Source organism: Varanus komodoensis, unplaced genomic scaffold (assembly GCF_004798865.1).
Source record: "Varanus komodoensis strain SLA01 unplaced genomic scaffold, ASM479886v1 scaffold75, whole genome shotgun sequence".
NCBI classification, from domain to species: Eukaryota; Metazoa; Chordata; class Lepidosauria; order Squamata; family Varanidae; genus Varanus; species Varanus komodoensis.
In genome coordinates, this window is record NW_025336416.1 from 2225689 (window position 1) to 2246692 (window position 21004).

Here is a 21004-nt window from a genome sequence, read left to right on the forward strand (position 1 = left end):
ATGACTGGCTCATGTTTAGCCTGCTGGCAACCAGCACCCCGAGATCCCTTTCACAAGTGCTGCTCTCCAGCCACTTGTCCCCTAACCTGTACTGATGACCCCCATTCCTATGCCCCAAGTGCAAGACCTTGCACTTATCCACATTGAATGCCATCCTGTTGTCTCCTGCCCACTTCCATAGTCTGTCCAGTTCCTTCTGAATCTGGAGTACCTGCTCCTCAGAGTAAAAATAACTGTTATACCCTTTCCATCCACAGCTGAAACAACATGCCCAAACCACCAAAGCCTCCGATACTGATCCTTACAGAGGTCAGTCTATTCTGGCTCCATCCTTGTTCCTGTGTTCACTCAATCCCTTTTACATCCCATTTCTGCATTCATCTGTGATTGCATATTTAATAAACAAACACGCATCCACAGGAAAATGTGCATTTAAATACAGATTTAGTTATTCATCTTGCATGCATTTCCTCTCAAAATATGCATTTCTAATGATAGATCTTCTGAAAATACACATCTTAAAATGCAGTTTGAGACTCCCTTTGAAATGAGAACTGCATCACAATAGTCGGAGAAGTGTGAATTCTGACAGCGAGCTACGTGCCAGTCCGTGCGTGCAGCACGCTGGGATGTATGGATGAGATCCAGGCAGACTAGAAGTCACAATGGTCCATTCCCTCAAATTGCCGCATTGAACCACAACTGTATATTAATGTGGGCAGATCTCTTGAACAGTGGCACATGCAGAGAAAATTCTCCCTGTCTCAGCATGGACTTGATGAAGCCTGTTTCTTCAGACCAGAAGAGGCCGTTACTGTAACTGGATCAGCTGAAGCTGATACAGTGGAAGGAGGATAAGAGGGGCTCCCAGGCAATCATTGGTGTGTGGGTGTGTACATTTTTATTCTAATTTCATAAGCAAGCAAACAAAATCCCGCAAAAATGGAAAATGTCTTTATCTCTATTTTCCCATCTGACCCTTGACCTGAATCCTCCTGCCTGTCTTGACTGCCATGGCTTTCCGAATATCCAGAAGGGTCATTTTCTTGGTTTCTGGCAGAAATTTGAAGATATAAACAAAGGTGGCTGCTGAGATTGAAGAGAAGATTAGGAAGCTGTAGGCACCAAGCCGTGTCTAAGGATGAAAAAGAAAACATTTACAGGGAAGGAAGGATGGGGCGAAAGGGACAGGTATGACAAGCACAACATGGAAGTTTCTTCGTTCATCTCACACACATCCCTCTGATTTTCTTCTTCATCCTACACCAGGGGTCTCAAACTCAACTGACCTGGGGGCCGCTGGAAGTAGAGTCTGGGTGAGGCTGGGCCGCATCAAGTATTCCACCACCACCGTGGTGGTGGGCCACTCATCCTGCAGCTGGTCCAGGTGCCGCTGGCACTTTGAAGGCCACAGGGCCCCTTCCCTGTGCCCCGCCCGTCTGGCAATTGGCCCATGGGCCGTGAGTTTGACACCCCTGTCCTACACCTATCTTCCCAAATATCATTCCAATCTTTCTTTTTTCCCCTAAAGGACCACACGTGATGATGAGGATGAGGTTAACGATGACCCACACCTTGGGAAGGAGATATGGGGGTCAGGGTGGGCCAGGCAAGGAACTTGCACTGACAACCCAGCCCACTGCTGGAGGTAGTGACTTAAGATGGAGAAATGCAGATCTTATTCTGCTCTCTCAACGGGGCGAAAGTGGAATGCCAGACTACTCTGCACTTATACCAGCTTGAGCAATGCAGGCATTGGAACCAATTTGCCAGGCTCAGGTACTGTTGTCACAAATCCCTTCTTTCCTTCCTTGGCTGAATGTCTTTCCATACCCGAAGAACTGCCGGTCCACAGTTGGTCCCAGTTCCTAGACCAAGTTCAAGATCCCTGGAGACCAGACTCAGTTGATCATTCATAGAGTCATATATATCCTCAGTTTACAAATTCATCTTTCTAAGGTCTCATAGAGGGGCCTTTCCCAGGCCAGAGCTAGGTTCTGGAACCTTCTGCATGCAGGTTATGTGCTCTGCCAGGGATCTGCAGCCCTTCCCTGAGAGCAATAGCAATGTGGCCAAGGTCCTGCATTCAGATTTGTGGCCAAGTCTACCAATACACAATGCTGAAAAAATGGCATGGATCTGAGTTGCCTTGACATCCACCAGTAAGAAAATACACTGGCCTGAATTTTGAGGGGCAACAAATGATGATAAACCATTTACTCTAAGCACAGAGCTTCATATACAGTTGTTTTAGAAGAAGGAGTGGAGTTTGGGAATTGCTTTGCTTAACTTATTAAAACTACACACCAAATGGATCTTCTAAATCACATACCTCTACATGGAGGAAGGATACTCCCATAATGAAGCTCAGCAACCAGTGCACAAATTCCGCAATCGCATAAGCTGAGGACCGCGAGGATTGGAAGAATAGCTCTACTGTGACCACAGATGGGACTGGACCTTTGGGTGGAGAAAAGAAATTTGAAACATGGGATACTATTGTTGCCATTGACTCACTAACCTGCCTGCGTCATGCCTTGCGCCTCATCTAAGAAATCAGTTGAACACCTACTTGGCCCTAAGGTGTATCCAACGAAGTATGTATCAACAGCAACTGTGCTGATGTAGGTCATCACTGGGAAACTTGTCTGTTGGAGAAAATAATCGCTTCAGTCATGTGCCATTGATCCTACCAAATACTCTTTACCAATGGGAATCACCCATTCCATAGCTGAGCTGACCCAAAGATACAATGGAGATCCCACAGAACATCAATAGATCAATCCATGTGAAGTCTCCAGCCGTGGAAAATAATATCCAAGGTGTTCTTTTCAGGGAAGATCTTCAAGGAGGAACCTACATTTAAGCTCTCCTGTCACCTAGACTCAAGGTCCAAGATGCCTTGGCATAAAACGCAAGGGAATATTAAATTCCAAAGTAACTTTTCTCACAAGTATTTTCTACAGATGTAGCAATGAGGTGCATACCCTTTTCAAAACATCCCTATTTCTATTCTAGCAATGTGTGAGGAATCTGATGTAGGGGTGAGACCCAGTGGATTTTCATGATTCAGACCCTCTCCCACCCCCAGTTCCAACCAGCTGCTGCAAGTCAGGCCTGCTCATGGGGTTCTACCTCTAAGATGCACCTTGATTCATGCATTTTTTAAAAATCACACCTAAGAAATTTACATAAAATTGCCTGATTTGTGCAGAGTAGCACTCACAAGCCACAGGGGCTTTTTGCAGGTTGTGTGAATTACATTGGTTTTTCTATGCCAGTTTGTGTTAATTGGATTATTTAGGCCATTTATGCTAGATCCACATATTTTTGGGTGCCAGTTTATGCAATGTATGCAAAGTAGTGTGATGTGTGCGAATAGCATAAATTTCACCAACTGCACGATTTCCTTGTTTCTGTTGCAGCTGCTGCTGATGGTGGTGGTGGGTCTTGTGCAGGTACAAACTGCGACCCATCTTAGAAATGGAAGTCAGCAGAAAAATACTTGACCTGATCCATTTTTGATAATCAGACTGGAAGAATGCAGGAAGTTCACAAGAAGTGGACTTCCCTCATCAGCAGTTCCCTATTCTAGGCATAGCTTTAAAATATGCTCTGTCCCGTGCATTGAGCAGCTCTGCAGTTTGCTTGTTAGCTTTTGTAGGTGCATCATGGATGGTGTGTGGCAAGGATGTCCTGACAAAAAGCAGTGCTCAGTTCTGCATTTTAGCACTCCTCAGGGTTTCAGGTGCCAAACCTGCAGGTGAAGACTCATGGCTAATACAGCAGAGGTGATTGTGCAGATCCCAAAGCCGACCAGAAGCAGAACCCTCCGCCCTGCAATATCAATGAGAAACATCTAGGAAATAAAAAGACAAGGATGTATGAGAAAGGATGGGGTGATTGTGAGCCACTGGTGAGGAGAAGGAGGCAAGGCAATGGAGCCAGAACTGGGTCCAAAGCAGTGATGCTAGTGAGACTTAGAATTGCTTGTAAGTCAATAATTAAAATCCGCTATGTTTGGTATTCTCATAAAGATACTGCCTCCCTGGCACAGTTGAGTCTCCAAATCAAGGTTGATTAGAAGCATTTAAGTGTTCTGGAAGGCCCATGCATCTGGTCCAATGGCTGAAACTCTGTCTATGGTTTGTCTGAAACGCCATTTCACCAGCCACTCTGGCACAGGCACAGAAGTATCTTGCCCTGAGTTCGTGAAAGTTTACAAAGACTCCTTTCATACTTGCAGCAGTTTGATGGTTGCACCGGGGAATTGCACCTGGCATGATCACCTGGGCCTTCCCTGAAGCAATACCTGGCTGAGACGCTACCTTTAGAGGCAGCCTGTCTTTCTGGGAGCTTGTCTTCATGTGTACGTCAATGAAGAGGACTTTGGGTAGGAAGGAGAACAAGCTGGGCTGCTCTCTAGCAGGCAGCGAGAAGATCAGCGGCAGCTTAGCACGCTAGAGAACTTCCATCTGAGGTTCAAGAGGGGAATTTGGGAACTTGCAAGCAATTGGCAATTTCTGTTGGGGAAAATGAACCCATCATAACACCCTGCTTGGCTTTGGTTCACGAGTTCAAGTTTTCATACCATCTCCCATCCTTCCCTGGAGTTGATAGGATTGTTTGTCCAGACCACGTGGGGACGCCAAGTTGGGGAAGGTTGGCTTAATGTGCCCTACAGGATATTGGAGACTATAAAATGTGAAATGGGGGATAGCAAAAGTCCACTTTCCTAGGGAACTGGATAACTTTTGATTTCTTTAAAGCTGTTTGTATTTTTATGAAATGCTGCAATCCACTCAGAGTGGCTACTGGGCAGTATAGAAATGAAATTAGAAAGGGGAGGAGGGAGACAATGAGGATCTTAACATTCCTATTTTAAAATTTTATATCTCTTCCTTTTTCACCTAGAGATGGAAATGCTTAAAACCATTTTCAAAACCCACATTAAGAAACAAGCACAGAACAGTTCTAAGAATAGCAGTTAACTATAAAAGCTAAAACAAGCTCAAGGGATGTTAAAACATTTAACCAAACAATTCCTCAAAAATCCATATGCTTAAAGACTGCAACAGTGCAGTGTCAGGGTCTGAGGAATCTTTGCCAGCCAAACATTCCAGGAGCTGGTGAAGACAACCATGGGGCTTCTGTCTCCTGCCTTCCTAGGTTCCTAAGGCCAAGGAATCTGAAGCAGTTTTTCAAGGGGCAACTGGCTAATGTGGGAAGGAACATACAGAAGGCAGCGGTTCTTTGGTTTTCCAGTTCCCAACCCACTTAGGATGTGAAAAGCTATCATTAGCACCTAGATTTGAGCCCAGAAACAAACTGGCAGCCAGCACAACTTAATTAAAATGTAAATAAATCAACACAGAGGTGATGAAGCTAGATCAATGACTCGTTTAGGGATAGGAATCTGTCTCTCCCGGATTGTTGGCATCTTTCATCCTTTCAGCCACCCAGTTGCCGGAGTTATTTTTTCCATTCCCTGAACTTGCATTCATTTACACTTATGTAAATTCACACTTTTAAAAATGCACCGATTGCCCCAAAATGTGCAAATCCCCCCTTCCCTGAAATATGTTAGCCTTTGGCAGGGAAATGTGCATTTTCACTTGTGTTTTATAATGTTTCATAGTTTTCTATGAATAAGTTTGCATAAAGTTCTTGGAAGTCTCCCCCCCCCCCCACAGTTTGTGGAATCCATGTGACTTGGGAAAAGCCAGAATGCTGCAGAATCTACCAGTCAAATGCATAGAAATCCAAACTTATTGAAGATAAGTCCATTGGAGATTTCTCCAGCATCCGTGTAGATGTAGATGTAGCTATGCATCATTACAGAAAAATATTCTGCTAAGAGTATTGAAGGGGTGCATGCCTCCATTTATGCAATCAGTACCACAATAGGCAACTAGAAGCTTATGAAATATAAAGAAGCTAAAGGAGAAGCAAAGGGACATTCCTCTGTGTTTCTGTGGTAAAGAGTATGAGATCACTGTACAGCTTGCTTAGATTCCCAGTTTGTCTGGAGAAGGATTTTTTAAATTCCATCCTTTCCTTTCCTTTCCTTTGGGGCAAAAGAGACATCTGCCCTTGGGAGGCAGTGAAGAAATAGATCTATGCATAGGAAATGGTGTGCTCATTTCCCAGAATGGAAGAAACAAAGGCACAACTTCGTCTCAGTACCATTCGCTTCTATCTCACCCTGCATGGCCAATAGTAAGATGTTCTAGCAGCTGCAGCTTTCAACAAGTGCACGTTCCCAGCCTGGGAGAAATCTGCTTTATGGGGCTCTCTTACATACAGCACTCAAAATATACTGTATAAGACTGTGATTCTCAGTTTGCCTGAGGGATGCTGCAGCAACCCAATGGCATAAAATGGACATGGAGATTCTCAGTGCAGATCAGTGCTTCTGAGAGAAGATGGACTTAAAGGGTGAGAGAGAACTTACCGCTGTTGTGCTAGAGAGGCCAAGAAGAACTGTTGTGGCTATACTAATGTATCGGACATTGTTAATCCCCACATTGGTAGACATGTAGATCCTTTCGGTATAGTAGTATGCCTGTAATCAAGCCAGAACATCCAAGGGTCTTGGAAATAGCTACTGGTGGAGCAAAGGGATCTTGCATCTCTGTATTGTGGACATCAGCTGCCCTTTATCTTTCACATCCTAGAGAATGGAACTGTTTGATTGAGCTTCTTTCTGCCAAATTCCCCAGTTCCAGACTCTGTGCTTTCTTTCTTTCTTTATAAAATTTGTATGTCATCCATTACTTCCGTCTCTGGACAGCTTATAACATTAATCAGAATAAAATAAATTAACTATCCCACGCTGACTGAAATCTAATAAAAATACCAACAATAAAATCCAAGTAATACATATTAAAATATTGATCAAATAAAAAGGTCTTGATCTGGTGCTGAAAAAAATATAATGATGGTGCCAGGCGGACCTCTCTGGGGAGCGTATTCCATAGTCGGGGCGCCACCACAGAGAAGGCCCTCCTCCGGGTACTCTGTCTCCTGATCTCCTTCAAGGAGGGCTCCCAGAGGAGGGCTTCTGCTGTCGATCACAGGGGGTGGGAGGGCATATAGAGAAAATCTCTTTAGAGTTGCTATTTGCCTTTTCCTGAGGCCTACCAGACTATTCAGTGATTCAAAAATTATAGACAACTTCTGGACAGGGGCACATGGGGCTTTCCGTCCTGTCCAGAGTGCTGGATAGCTTCTGGATGTCAGTCTGGACCATGCTTTCCAACCTGGTGCACTCCAGATATGTTGGACTTTAATTCCTATCAGTCCCAGGCAGTATAGTCGGGTATTTTGGGAATTATGGTCCAAAGCAGCTGGAGTATATCACACTGGGGTAACCTAGGTAGATAATAGTGAGGTAGGTAGATTGGTGGGTAGAAGGCAGCTTCTTGTGTTCATCTAGAATTAATGAAAGAGTAGCATTCACTGCAGAAGGGGTCATTTTTGACTGCGGACAAAAGGGACTCAGGCCAGGCAAATCTTGCCTATGCAAGACCTTTGTACTGGAAGAATGCCTTTCCCAGGTCAGCATATGAATGGCAGTCAGCTTTCAGTAATCTAAGATGTAATCCTTCCTGAAGCGATGCATAACAATAAAACCTGCATAACAATGCCTGGTCTGTTAACCCTTTCTTTGCATAACAATAATTTTGCCAACTAACTTATTCTTCCCCTTAATGTATTTTAATTATTTTTGCTGGAGATTTTAGGTAAGAATCTCAGATTTCACGAGAGACCAGGAGGGCTTGCATGCAACCTTCCTTTGCTCCTTTTTTTTAACATAAAAGGCAGGAGGTGATATTTGGTGACTTTTTGGACTTCCGTGACAAAGTCCTAAAGCAAAACCCGGAGCCAGGGAGATTCCACTTCCCCTGAATGCAGGATGCAGAATAATCCCTTCTTTTCTTTAGAAGTAAAATACTGATCAAGCCATTTTAAGTCCAGGAAGAGTGTGGGTCTATTTACATCAAGATAAAAATAAAAATTTTAAAATGGCATATGTTCAAGAGTAATTATGCTTCCTGAAGGATTCCTCCAAGAGGTGGCTGGCCCTGTGCCAAGGGGGTGAGTGACGTGAGGACTTCCAGCGGCTTCAGCTGTCACCTCTGATGATCCCTCGTAATTGGCTATTCTGGGTGAGCACGGATAGGAGTCCTAGGCCAGAACATCTGGAAGGCCACAACTGGCTCACTTGTGTTTTCAAAAGCCCCCAGGGCTGCATGTTTAACATGATTTTAAAAACTGAGGAAATCGTTTTCCTTAAAAGGTGACTATTCAGTGATAAACACATTACCAGTGAGAGAGCCAGTGTGGTGTGGTGGTTAAGAGCATGGGACTGGGACTCAGGCGATCTGGGTTCTAGTCCTTGCTGGGCCATAGAGCCAACTGGGTGACTTTGGGCCAGTCACAGACTCCCAGCCCAACCCACCTCACAGGGTTCCTGTTGTGGGAATAAGTCTAAGAGCAGCAGGAGAACAATGTAAGTCACCCTGAGTTCTTTTTAAGAAAAAAGGTGGGATATACATCTAAGAACTGAACGAAGAAATAATCACCAATCCCTGATTTAGTGAATGCATGGTTGCCACGGATCCTTCTCCCACCCCATCTGCATGCAGCATCTCTCCCAGGCAACATCTGGTAAAACCAAACCAAGAATATCATCATTATATTCAATGGGTTGTACCCAGACTTACTTTGCTTTAGATGAGACCCATAGAAACCAACAGGGAATATTATTAATGACTAGTTTAAGCCCAATTAATTATGCTGGGTTCAACCTGTGCAAGACTAAAGCAGGATCCAGTCCAGGGTTTTATGGCTGCTTCTTGATAGTGAAAGGAAAACCCAACCATGAAGGCAACCACTTATTGGGAAGTTGTTACATCACAAAGCTTTCCTACTTGGTTTCATGGGGGCAGGGGGATGGCGCATCTGGAGACAAGGGGAAATAACATTTCCTTAGACCTGAATTTTGTAGACAAAAAACTTGTTTCTGTCCAGGGCACTTCAAATGCTGATATCTGTGGGATTGCCAGTGTCACCTCCAAATCCCCACCTCTGAGGCAGAAGCAAACCACTGTGGGACATGCTTCTTCTTCCCAAGATGGCAGCTTGCACTGCAGGCAATGAGGCAGCCTTTGGCAGGAGAGGGAACTGTGGGGGCAGCTCACCTCATGACAGGATTCCTATGGGATCCTTTCCATCCTCACTTGGAGATGGCACAGAATCAAACACTTTTTCCATGTATAGCATGTGCTGTCCCACAGGAAGTGCTCTCCCTTCACCACTCTGGGAAGGTTTTCATATCCGCAACAGTGTACAGAAGTGTATTTTTGGAAGTGTACCGCTGTGCAAGGGTGCAGTTGTAAACACAGGCTTCAGAAAAGGAACATGTCCACTCCAAATCACTCTCCCGCTTGTGTTTGTCTTCGGTACTGATTGTGTTTGCACCGTTTGGAAGCAGTAATAAAATTCTGATGTACTCTAATGGGTACATCTTGGTAAGTTTTGGCAAAAGTATCTGAAGGGCACCCAGGACCTAGGGAGGTGTGCCTGGGCATGGAAGTATTTTGGCCTTCCCCAAAACATATCATCCTTATTTTTCCTGGCTCGATTTACATATTCATGCGTTTATTACATGGATAGCCCACCTTTTCCCTGCAAGCCCACATAATTCTCCTCCTCCCCTCCCCATTTTATCCTCACAAAGCCCCATGAGGCAGTTTAGATGGACTTGCCAAGACATCCAGCAATCCTCAGGACTGTGTGAGAATCAGAACCCCATCCCCGCACGAGTCCCAGTCCGACACACGAGCCCCTGGGCCATGCTGACTCTCCCGTGGCTGAATCCTTTGCAATAGTTTGCCTTCCTTACCGCACTGGCACCAATGAGCTGCTGGCCACACATCAAGACAATGATTGTGATGACTTGCCATCGTAGGTTTTGGCTCCAGAGCACTTTGAGTGAATTCGTCTGCTTTTCTGACTTTTCGAAGATGTCTTCTTGACGGAGCTGCTCGATCTCAGAGTTTACATCTTTCGTTCCTCTCAGTCTCTGCAAGACTGAAGGGGAGAAAGGCAGGCTGGCTTTGATTCAGAACGGGGTGGCCAAGGAGGCTGGGCAGATTTACATGACCCACATGCAGAGAGAGGCTCAGGTCAGGACCATGGTGCAGTTTCCTTTCCCCCATTATTTCTATCCCACACTGATTGGGCCCCACTTGGCCACCAGTATGCCTTCGATTCTTCCCTCCCCACAGCTAATAAAAAGTAGATGTTTACGTTCCGCAGGGCAGAGGGCAGGTGCACATGAGAGGGGATTTGAGTGTGTCTGTACCTATGAACCCCAAAAGAGCAGCAAGGGAAGAGGGACGAGAAGTTCTGTCTAAAGATCACCTCTGTTTGCACGTGTAGCCCAACTTGGTGGAGATCCTTGACCTCTTTCCTACTTTCACACAACTACTGTGCCCAAAATATGCTTTGGGAACGAGAATGAGGGTTAAACCAGTTCAGTTGTCTGGAGAAAACCAAGTCCATGAGAAACTTTTGATGGATTTGTACATGTTTATCTTGGAAGAAAGAAAAAGTGTGGCCCTCAAAAATGATGATGATGATGAGCTTCAAATATCAACAAGTCTGTCATGCAGAAGATGGAAAGAAAAATGACCAAGCAGGTCTCAGCTGAACATTACGAGAAACATCCTAGTAGCAAGGGAAATACCACAGGAGGTGTTTGATTGGAGGTTAGTTGGCATCCACCAGGGATGCTTAAACTGCATCCTACACTGGAAAACTTGTACCAAGCAAGGGGCTGGATTAAGTAATCTTTGCAGTCCTTTCTGAATCTACATCTATACTATGTTAACAGAATGGCATGAGAGCAAACACTGCATGGTAACTTTATTTGTGTCTATCATTTTCCTTTCTCTCTCTCCTGAAATCCTTTCCTTTATCAGTGCTCTCTCTCTCTCTCACTCTCTCTCTCTGTCTCTCTTTCTCTCCAATCTGCATGCACAAGATGTCTATGTAAATGCCCACCAATGTATATTGATGGTCCTAATGTATACACTGTTGTAACGTTTGCAAATACATTTACACAGGTGCAAGATGTGCATTTATACCCTTGTATCCATAGTAACATGGGGGTATTGGTCACGGAGGTGGGAGATGAAGATTCTTCAGTCTGACCTGCTACTGTTTAGCATTATTATTGTGCTATTATTATTTATTAAAACATTTACATTAAAATATTTTTATGCCACCCCATTCGCCAAAGCCTCGGGGCGGCTTACAACAATAGGTTAGCATGAGTATCGATTTCATTTCTATGACATCCAATAGTTTCAATTCTCTGGGCAGTACATTGCCGTGTATGGTCTCCACCTTTATGGAATACCATTTAGAGCCACTCTACCTTTTTTTGCTTTGTCTTCATCCCTCTTCTGAATCAGTAGGTACCTAGGACTTTCTGGGTAGAAAGGCACTAGGAACACCTGTGTTCCTGGTATGATCCCAATGAGACCCATCAGCATTGGCCAACCTGTGCAGAACAATACAGGGATGACCCAGGTACAATGGGAATCCAGTGATAATGCTGCTTATCTGCTGCAACCCAAAGGATGTGCCATTCTAAAATTACCTTCTTTTGTCCCCAGGATCTCGCGAAGTGCCAATATCTGTGCCAAAAGGACACCAGCTGTGACAAAGAGCTGGGATATCATCATAACACTTCCTTTCAGGCTGTTCGGGGAGATTTCACTGAGGTATATAGGGACAACACTGCAGAGTATGGCTGGTTAGAAGATAAATTAAGGGATCATTCACAGAATGACTATGACAAGATACACAGAAGCATATGAACACCTTCACAGATAAGACCCAGTGGGGGGTAACCATCACAACATATACCCAATGAGATGCCCTGTGGGGTTCTGCATGAGGACTGCAGGCTGAAATTAAATGAAGATAGGATATTGAATATCAGAAGTATGATGAGATTGCCTAGGCAGACTTCATACCAGATCTCTCAAGATTGGAATTCACCTCCTTTGGAGACCCACCAAAGCCAGAGTCTGTACATCTGGGTACCCAGGGATGTTCTATTACTCCAAACGTCATTCATTGAATTGGCAGAGGATGTATGGCAAATGGATTATGCAGAAATAGGTCAATATTTCATTTATTAATTGGATGAATTAATAAATGAATAAAGGAGCCTGTTTTCAGTCCATGAATTTAATGTGCCATTTTTAGTTGGTTCTATACATTCTCTAACACAATCGTCCAAAGAGTTGTAATATCAGCCCTCCCTGATGTGCCATTCCTGTCCTAAGATGCACAGTCTCAGAAACTGGAATGTGTGAACTCGAGATGCATTGCAAGTGGATCTTTCCAGGATCTTTTGCTGCAAGGGTTCCGACCACTGATGAATCACACAGCTACCGCATTTAAGAAAAAGAGCTTGCCTTGCCAATAACATGATCTGCAGTTAAGAAAACATCAATGCTCATGTTTCTCCCCCGTGTGCATGCAAATCCTTTCTTGGGATTGCATCTCACACTCTTCACTTTCAGTATCCCTGATCCTTTTATTCAAAGGGCATACTTTCCAGCAATATTTCAGATGGGGAAGTTTAATCATAAATAAATAAATGAGGCATGAAATCTATGAACCTAACTCACCGGTGCATATTCCAAGAAACAAGCGTGTAAACATGATGTATTCATAGGCATGTATCAAATTGGAACACCCCATGAGGATGGCAGAGACAACAGACAAAAGATTACTTATCATCAAAGAATTTTTCCTGAAAAGATAGTGAAAGGGGCAAGAGGGACAGAGAGATGCCAGTGCATATATGGTAATATCCAAACAGGAGGAAGAGGATCTACAGAATTTGCATAGAACCTCTTTGTTTCTTGGGTAATTTCTTCCAGTTATGGAACAGTAAAGCAAACTACATAATTCACTGAAGCTCCAACTCCCAAGTGCTCATTTATGCATGAATTTTAATTGCCGTTCTTTTAAACCACCCAATAGCTGAAGTTCTCTGGGCAATATACAGTATATTATTTTGATATCTTAGTCAGATGCTTTATTTCACTTCCAGACAGACATTGGCCGCACATTTTTGTAAGGACTTGTCCTAGCTGGAGAAACAACTGCAATTAAATTGGATAGGATTATCTGGGATTCAGAAGCTATGTTCCCACCCCCATCATGCAAAATTGTATGAATTGGTAGAAAGCCCTCATTTTCAGAGGCAGATTCCAGGAGCAGAACTAGATCTTATCTTATGATTTGGATTTCTGCCCCAACCAACCCACTTGCAATATTTGATGATGTGACAACACTGTTTAAGACTTTCTCCCAGATTCCTTCCAACTGATTGAATTATACTGATTTTTTGGGGGGCGGGGGGACTCTAAAGGGAATGAGTGTCTATTTCATAGATCATACTGTCAGGAATATCAGTGGCAGCCACATTGTCCCCTCTTTACATTGAGCGAAAGGGGAACCTCTGGCCCTCTGGCACAATATGGCCTAGGAAGATTGCTCACCTGACCCCCCCCCCTATCTTCTGAGCAGTTGACTGGAGAGTATTTTCTCCCTGGTAAGCATTGAAAAAATCTCAGCAAGGAAACAATTGACTCAAGGACAAAGGAGAGCAAACTTTGGCCTGGAGTCTGAATGCAAGACCTTGGACATTTTTGTGCCCCATACTATCTGTAGACTATTGCCAAAGCTACCTAAATTACTCTTGAAAATTTGTAGTGCAATGGCAAACCATTTTTTCCCAGTCCCAGATGTCCCAAAATGGGGGGTCGTTTTGCTTGAAAAGATGGTGGCCAGAGGGCCTTGTGCCCATCCCTGCTCTTGCACATGTAGTTCTCCATCCACAATCTTAACTTGATACCTTCCCAACCTATCCAAGATGTGGCCAGCTGCAACGGCTCCGAATATGCCCCCGAGTGGGAATAAAGCAATGGTGACAGCCGTGAGGAATATCTGAGAACTTGAGTCCGTCATGAATTCAGAAATTGTAATGTTATAAAAGTCTTGCATGAGCTAGAAGAGAAGAAAAAACATACTGGCATGAGGACTTCCCCACACATCACCTGGCTGCAAGATGATGATGAGGATGAGGATGGACTAGTATATATCCAGGCAGACATTTGAAAGGGAGCTCTTGTCAGTCCTGCCTGCTCAGTCATAGGAACGAAGGGCCTCTTTCAGCCCAATATGGAGGCATTCTCAAGGGCAACATTTCAGTGGTGGGTGAGGCCAACAGGAGAAGGAAAGGAACCAAAGAACCAATAGATTTTAGCTCCAAGCTGGGGGAAATTTACTTTGTAAAGCATCTCCTGGTTGCTTTACCTCCATGAGGATCATGCCTCCCTTCCATACAATAAGAACACCTGTGATGTTTAAAAAAAGCACAAAAGGGGGCAGGTAAACCTCAAATCTTGGAACACCTGAGTACGATGTGGACCAGATGTACAAAACGTCCCTCACAAAGAAAACTGAAGCATATCCAGTGACCCTTGCGTAGAGGGGTCACCTCCAAGGCAGGGCCATCTTACCACAGTGGGAGAATAAACTATCCACATATTGTAACCGTATTGTATGGACATGGTGCTGGAAGCCACAGACACGCACATGAGTCTCCAGGAAAGCTCCTACAGGAGAGAGAAGCAGGCAGTGGGAGGTGGGCTGCAGAGCAAAATGGCTACATCCATCAATGCCTTTCTGTTTACAACCAAAAGCAAGATTTCTGAACAGAAGAGAGAGGCCAGATGTTCCGATAGGGAGTGCGGTGGTGTTAATGCACAGTGCACATTTTTATAGGTTTAGTAGTTCGAATAGACAATGTCCCCACCATTCTCCTTGTATTTGGGACAAAGTGTGTGGGGGAATGATTCCACTTCAATGTCATCCAAAATTAATTTGAGTGTCACAGCTGGGATACCTGTTTGTCTGTTTCTTGCACTCAGTCAGTTCTGACATCAGCAGTAGAACTTTCATGTATTACTCCTGTGTAAGGCAACAGGAAGTGGGACTGAACCAGTAGTCCTACCTCTGATGTCTCGGCTCTCAGTAAGCCCTACCCCTCGGCGGGTGTGCATATAAATGTTGAAGGAACAAAGGACTCCACTTTTTTCTCCACCTCTTTGTTGTGTCTTTTATGAACTCATCTCCCCAAGAAGCCTTGCCAGGCAGGTATTTGAATGTCCTTCTAGGTTTTCTGTCAATGATGCACAACATTTTCCTCCTCAAGGGTCACAAGTAATGTTAGCTTAGAAGTTAGGAAATGGATACATGTCCACAAGCATTCAAACGTGTATGCACACAAATCCCCGTGATGCTAATGCTCTTAGAAACATAGAAACAGAGCGAGTCGGAAGGGGTCTCCCAGGTCATCTAGTCTGACCCCCGGCTCCAGCGGGCACCACTCCTGACATGCTTTCCATGTGCATGTCCATCCTATCCTTAAACACCCTTACCACTGGGACTCCAACTACCTCCCATGGAAGCCCATTCCATACCCTCGGGCTCCTAACTGTCAGGAAGTACTTCCTGGCATCCACCCCAAATCTTGGTTCTCTGAACTTTGCTCCATTGGAATGTGTCCTTCCCTGTTCCACAGGGGAAAACAAGTCTCCACCCACCTCTGTGTGACACCCCCTCATGTACCTCTTAATTATTATTAAGAATAATTACATGCATTTTACCTTTTCCTCTTGCAAGGAATGGAAAGCAGCCTCCAAGGTGAGCCCATGTGCCCCTTAACCTCACAACACCAACCCTGACGGACAGGATAGGCTGGTCCAAAGTTAGCCGTGGGGCTTCGCAGCTGGATGGGAAGTGTAACTCGGCTCTTCCAAGTCCCTCTCCACTGTGCCCCACTGGCTCCCAGCTATTTGTGCATTGTTGTGTCTCTGTGCATGTATAGAGGGTTTGGAAGCTGCATTACAGGGTTGAGGGAGCTCATGGGCAGCAATTAAAGCTCTGGAAAGCTACGTGGATTTTTTTTTTTAAATATGAAAACAACAGTAGCTGATTCTTTGATGTTTTTTATCCTGTTGCTTTGTTTGCTGCTGCTTTATTGCTTATTTAATTAGATTGTTGTTTTTGTAAATTCATCCAAGAAATGACAGATCAAAGGGCAACATTTGAATGTTATATACCTATTTAATGTTTTATATTATATACTACATGGACTATACATACTAACTACATGATATAATACTGCCTAACTCTTACATAGATGCTAGCTCTGTATGCAGGCCTGAAAACAATTAAAGCATCAAGGTAGATTTTTTTAGTGGGGATTATAAACACTGAATGGACAAGCCATCCTTTCAAGCTCACCATGGGCTTGGGTCCTTTCTCCTTAGCCGTGTCTATGCTTTGAGCTCTCTCCATGTTCTGTCAGGTTGAACCATCAGTTCACCTGCAGAAAAACAAAAGAGCGAACCTTTACCTTTACCACCTTCTTTAAAAAGGGAGGAATACCAGTGTATAATCAGATCAGCATTATGTTCCTAAGAGCATGAAGTCAAACAAATTCCCCCAGAACACCCCCTCAAAGCAGTTGGACCTAACAGTCATCCCTCAATGTTGGTTCCCCAGCATCTGGATTCAAGGTAAAGACTACTCCTAAATATCGGAGGTTGTCCCACTTAATGAAATCCTTGTTGATAGAGTTTCCTCCCTCAATGAACTTTCCATCTTTATTGAAAAGATATCTAAGCTGATGGGCATCACTCCATCTTTTGGTAGTGGAAAGATTGGAAAGGAATTGCTTTGGTCCTTGACCACTGAACATTTCAACAAAACCAGAAAGCAATGGGAGAATTCATCTTACCAACGAGTAAGAGAAAATGCAGCCAAGTCCTATTTCCTTTTGAAAGAAAGTCCTTGGAATGCTCAACAGCAGTGCAGTATCCAATCTGGGAAGAACATTGGGACATTCCAGAAGAAGCTGTTGACAGTTGGAAGTTGAGATGAGTTGCACAGTCTCTGTTAAGAAAGGTGACTGGTTGAATGCCATATTCCCACAGTGATCTTTCAGATTAGTTACCGGTACATTAGAGCCAGAGTAACAAAATAGAAAAGTGACTGAGCTAGGAATTCAGCAAGTCCTCAGCCCAAATCTCATACTGCTATGGGCAAACATACCCTGCTTAGACTACTTCTCTTTCAGTCTTAACTCCTCCATCTGTAATAAGGGGTGTTACCAAATTCAACCAGTCAACAGCTAGGGCAAACCCAGGTGGACCCCAGACCGGAATCAAAAGCAGCCTGAGACAAGAATTAGAGGCAACACCAGATTTATTCTAGTGTACTATAGAATGGAGGGAGACAAAAGGGGAAGTTCAGCCCAAAGCAGTATCTCAAAAATTGCACCCTGGTCCATGCACTTTTTACCCTAGGCAAGCAATTAGGTCACCTAATACACTTCTCATGCATCAGTACATCAATGTAGCCACACCCCACTGCTGCTAACTTCAAAAAGTCCTTTCTTCTGACAAGGACCAGACATTCCCCATGTCTATTTCTTATCAGCTTGAGATTCGCACAGGCTTGCCATGTTCTAACTCCCTGCACATTTGCAACTTTCATGGTGGCTATAACCAGTTCCCACTGTCCCTTTGATTACTGTATTCGAGGTCAGACTGGCTTGTTCGCTGTGGGTTACACAAAGTTCATTTTGTTCTTATCCCCCCTCCCTTCTGGGACAGTATAACTGGTGTTTCTACTATGTGGCCTCCCTCTGGCCAACTATTCTTGGGGCCTTCTTCTAGCCAACTACTTTTGGGGTGTTTTGGGGTGCTGCAATTGACAACAGGGGGACACCAATAGTAGCTTGATGTATGGATCAGTAGGTATAATTTAGACAGATCATCAGGCAATCATTGACACATAACCAGGCCAAAGAAAAACCCTCTTTTCTAGAAATCAGCATCTTCTTTGGTTTGCAAGTGGGAAAGATCACACCACTGTAACTTTTAACTTTTGTGACCTGTTGGAAAGGGTTAACTGTGTTACTGAATGATCAAAAAGGTCAGCTGCGGACTGCTCAGGTGCACCATCCGCAGTGATTCATTGGGAGCTGGTTATTCTCAAGAATAAATCTTTGGAAAGAACTCGGAAGCTTAAATACAGCAAGAATTGTGCCCCAAAACACAAACACAATAAACATGAGCAGGTCTAGGCCTGCTGTGTCCCAGTTCTAAGCAGGTCCTAGGCAAGGCTGTTGTTGTGTGTCACCATGCCATGTCCGGCTTATGGCAATCCTGTGAATGGCAGCCCTCCAAAAGTCCTGTCCATGACAGCTCCATCCAGCTCTCCCAAGTTCAAGGCCAAAGCTTCCTTTATGGATTCACTCCATCTCATATTTGGGCTTCTTTTTCATCTTCTGCCATAGACCTTTGCTAACTTGATTGTCTACTCACTCCAGGCTTGGCACTGGAAACACACAGATGTTAAGAGCTGTGAATAATGTCCCCAAACCGGGCCTTCTGAGATCTGTTTTTTTTTGCACAAAGGCTATTTGGAGTGAAGAAGTGTCTGTCTGTGATGTGCATTAGCTTTGTGTGCAAATCTCTTGGACAACATTGAAAGCCATTACCTAAATTCTCCCATGCCTGTGCACAAACCATCATGGGGCCTTTTGTTTGGGAGTGGGGTGTGGGGAGGAACGCACTGCGTCCAGCAAGGAATACGTATAATGTGTGTGTGAGAGAGCGATTGCCCTCCTTCCCTTTATCAAAGCTGCTTCTTTATGATAAGAACTCCAGAGCACCGGGATTAGGAAACTAGGCGGAGAGACCATGTTTCTTCTGCTATCAGTCCCAAGGCATGGATTCATTTCTCCAGTACTGAACTGGAGAAGACACAGGAGGGGTTAATGTGAGCAGGTCCCTTCTGCCACAAGGCCCTCTGTTTCCTGGGAAAGAGCACCCCGGGGGCATGAGCAGAGGGCCTTTACGTGGCAAGGAGGAAGTGCATTTGTGGCTTCAGAGCTGGAACTTGGACTTCTTGGATGGTTTATTTCTCCTTGGGGCTTTATCCTCTTTGCTGAGACCTGCCTTTTCCCCCTCCCTAAAATGATTTTTTCCCCAACCACTTTCTCCATCCCATTAAATTGCCTATTGAGAGTGGAGGCTGTTTGAGGGTGTATTTCTTACTGTTTGAATGTCGTTCTCCTCCCCAACCCCACTTAGGCCAATGAGGATAGAATCCCCTGGCTTCTTGACATCATATCTGGGCAGCCATAGGATTCTTTGGACGCCCAGCTCCAGGTTCCTATAACCTGGAACTGGGACTCAGGAAGCTGAGTCCCTGCCCTGCTGCAAGTTCCTGAAGTCACAACTGATGGCGGAGAAATGGTGGGCAGGAGCTGTGCCAGTTCCAGTTGGTGCTCCAGCCTCCTTCCCTCCCCAGTCTGGGCAATAAGTCTAGAAGTATTAAAGGGATCTGCAAGGACTATGAGACTGTAAGAAGGTGAAGAAAGCAAGGGCTGATTCCTCCAATTCTTCCTCTCAATGGTCAGAGGATTGGGATGGGGAGAAAGACGCTGAACATGAACATTTCACTGCACAGATGGGATTTGGGGGCTAGGTTTGGCTTCCTGGATCGTGGCCCATAATACCAATATGAAGGATTCTTTGAGGACTATAAGGATGCATCTCATGGGATGCATCTCATGAGAAAAATATTTTTGTGTCACAAGCTTCACTGTTCTTGTGGGACACCTTTATTGATCTGTACTGGGAGACAAAAACTGCATTTGCCCACCACATGTGAGCTGAAGGAGACACACACTGGAGTTCTGTTAGAGCTTGTGAGATTTCCCTAAGGGACAAATCAACTTCAAATGCATGTTTGCTAACACAAAGGGCAAAGGAAAAATGCGCTAGTTAATGAGAGTATGCAAGCTCAGCTAGGAAGTGTAATTAAAACAAAAGGGCACATGCACTTTTACAATACCCAGCCCTCAACACCCCGAAGCCAATGTGCCTTGGTTTAATCTGATTTGAAACTTGCTTGTTCGCTCCCTGAGAAGAGCTGGTGCAACCAAGATGAGGCTCTCCCCTTGCTACAAGATGAGAGGGGTTGGCTGTGGTTGCCTTGGGGCAGAGGCCTGGGGAAGCATCCTGCTGGCAAAGGAGGAGATGGCAAGTACTACTCACATTCAAAGTCATTGAAAGTTGTGAAGGCTCATGGTTTGTATAGATTCTCAAGCTATGGAAGGGACCAGCGCAAAGTATCAGCATGCACTAGACTCTATCCTGGGATATCTATCTATCTATCTATCTATCTATCTATCTATCTATCTATCTATCTATCATCTACCTACCTTTCTTCTTTACTGCCTAGTAGCAGAAGCTTTCTGAGCTTTTTTATGCATGCTGCACAAGGGATTAAATGTCATACCCTTGCATGGAAACACAAAGTGAATGGAGAGGACCCACTTGGGAGACCCATGTCAGAATTGTCATGCACATGTTGGACAGCCTCAACATGTTGTTCATCCCACAGGCAGAAAGCAGGATTTGCTGAAGGATTCAGAATCTGCTCGCTATGAATGGATGCACCACCAGACTTGCCATCCTTCCTTAGTGTGCAACTCCACTTGATTGGATAATGTTCTGCTCTTGCCATCCATACCAATCCCTGAAGGAACAAAATCCTTCTCGTTCAACTTCTTTCACCTTGCTTTCCAGGAATGGTGCTCTTGGGTGGCACCTCAGGGTGACCAGCTCCTTCCTTCGTGTCATGCATTTTTCTGCACACCTGCAACATGCCCATGTGTGTTGTCCATAGGCACATGGAAGATGTGCAGAGGAATGGGCATAAGACATGGGTTTAGTCACTGCCTTGCTGATGTCTGATGGAGATGCAGAAAGGGCTTGTGATGTGTTCTTGATGCCCATCTACATCTCACTCTCAAAAAAAAAAA

At 44.5% G+C, this 21004-nt stretch overlaps 1 protein-coding gene across 1 annotated transcript; it reads right to left on the reverse strand.

The window, feature by feature from the left end:
* Positions 1-961: 961 nt before the first annotated feature.
* LOC123035027 (solute carrier family 2, facilitated glucose transporter member 5-like) lies at positions 962-16461 on the reverse strand. Its single transcript, XM_044452858.1, has 12 exons — positions 16408-16461; positions 14619-14714; positions 13952-14103; positions 12717-12841; positions 11675-11827; positions 11450-11575; positions 9911-10098; positions 6455-6565; positions 3758-3859; positions 2573-2648; positions 2333-2460; positions 962-1135 (listed from the first exon to the last, which is right to left on the reverse strand). Exons 1-12 carry the CDS (start codon positions 16459-16461, stop codon positions 962-964), a joined length of 1485 nt encoding a protein of 494 aa, XP_044308793.1.
* Between the last annotated feature and the right edge of the window lie 4543 nt (positions 16462-21004).

Excerpts from the sequence above, each read along its gene's own strand:
- LOC123035027 (XM_044452858.1), bottom strand. The coding sequence starts at position 16,461 with ATGGAGAGAGCTCAAAGCATAGACACGGCTAAGGAGAAAGGACCCAAG. Across the intron at positions 12,842-13,951 it reads ATCTTGGATAGGTTGGGAAG|GAAAAATTCTTTGATGATAA; the intron begins GTATCAAGTTAA and ends CTATCTTTTCAG. Across the intron at positions 2,649-3,757 it reads CCATGAGTCTTCACCTGCAG|ACAAGTTTCCCAGTGATGAC; the intron begins GTTTGGCACCTG and ends TTTCTCCAACAG.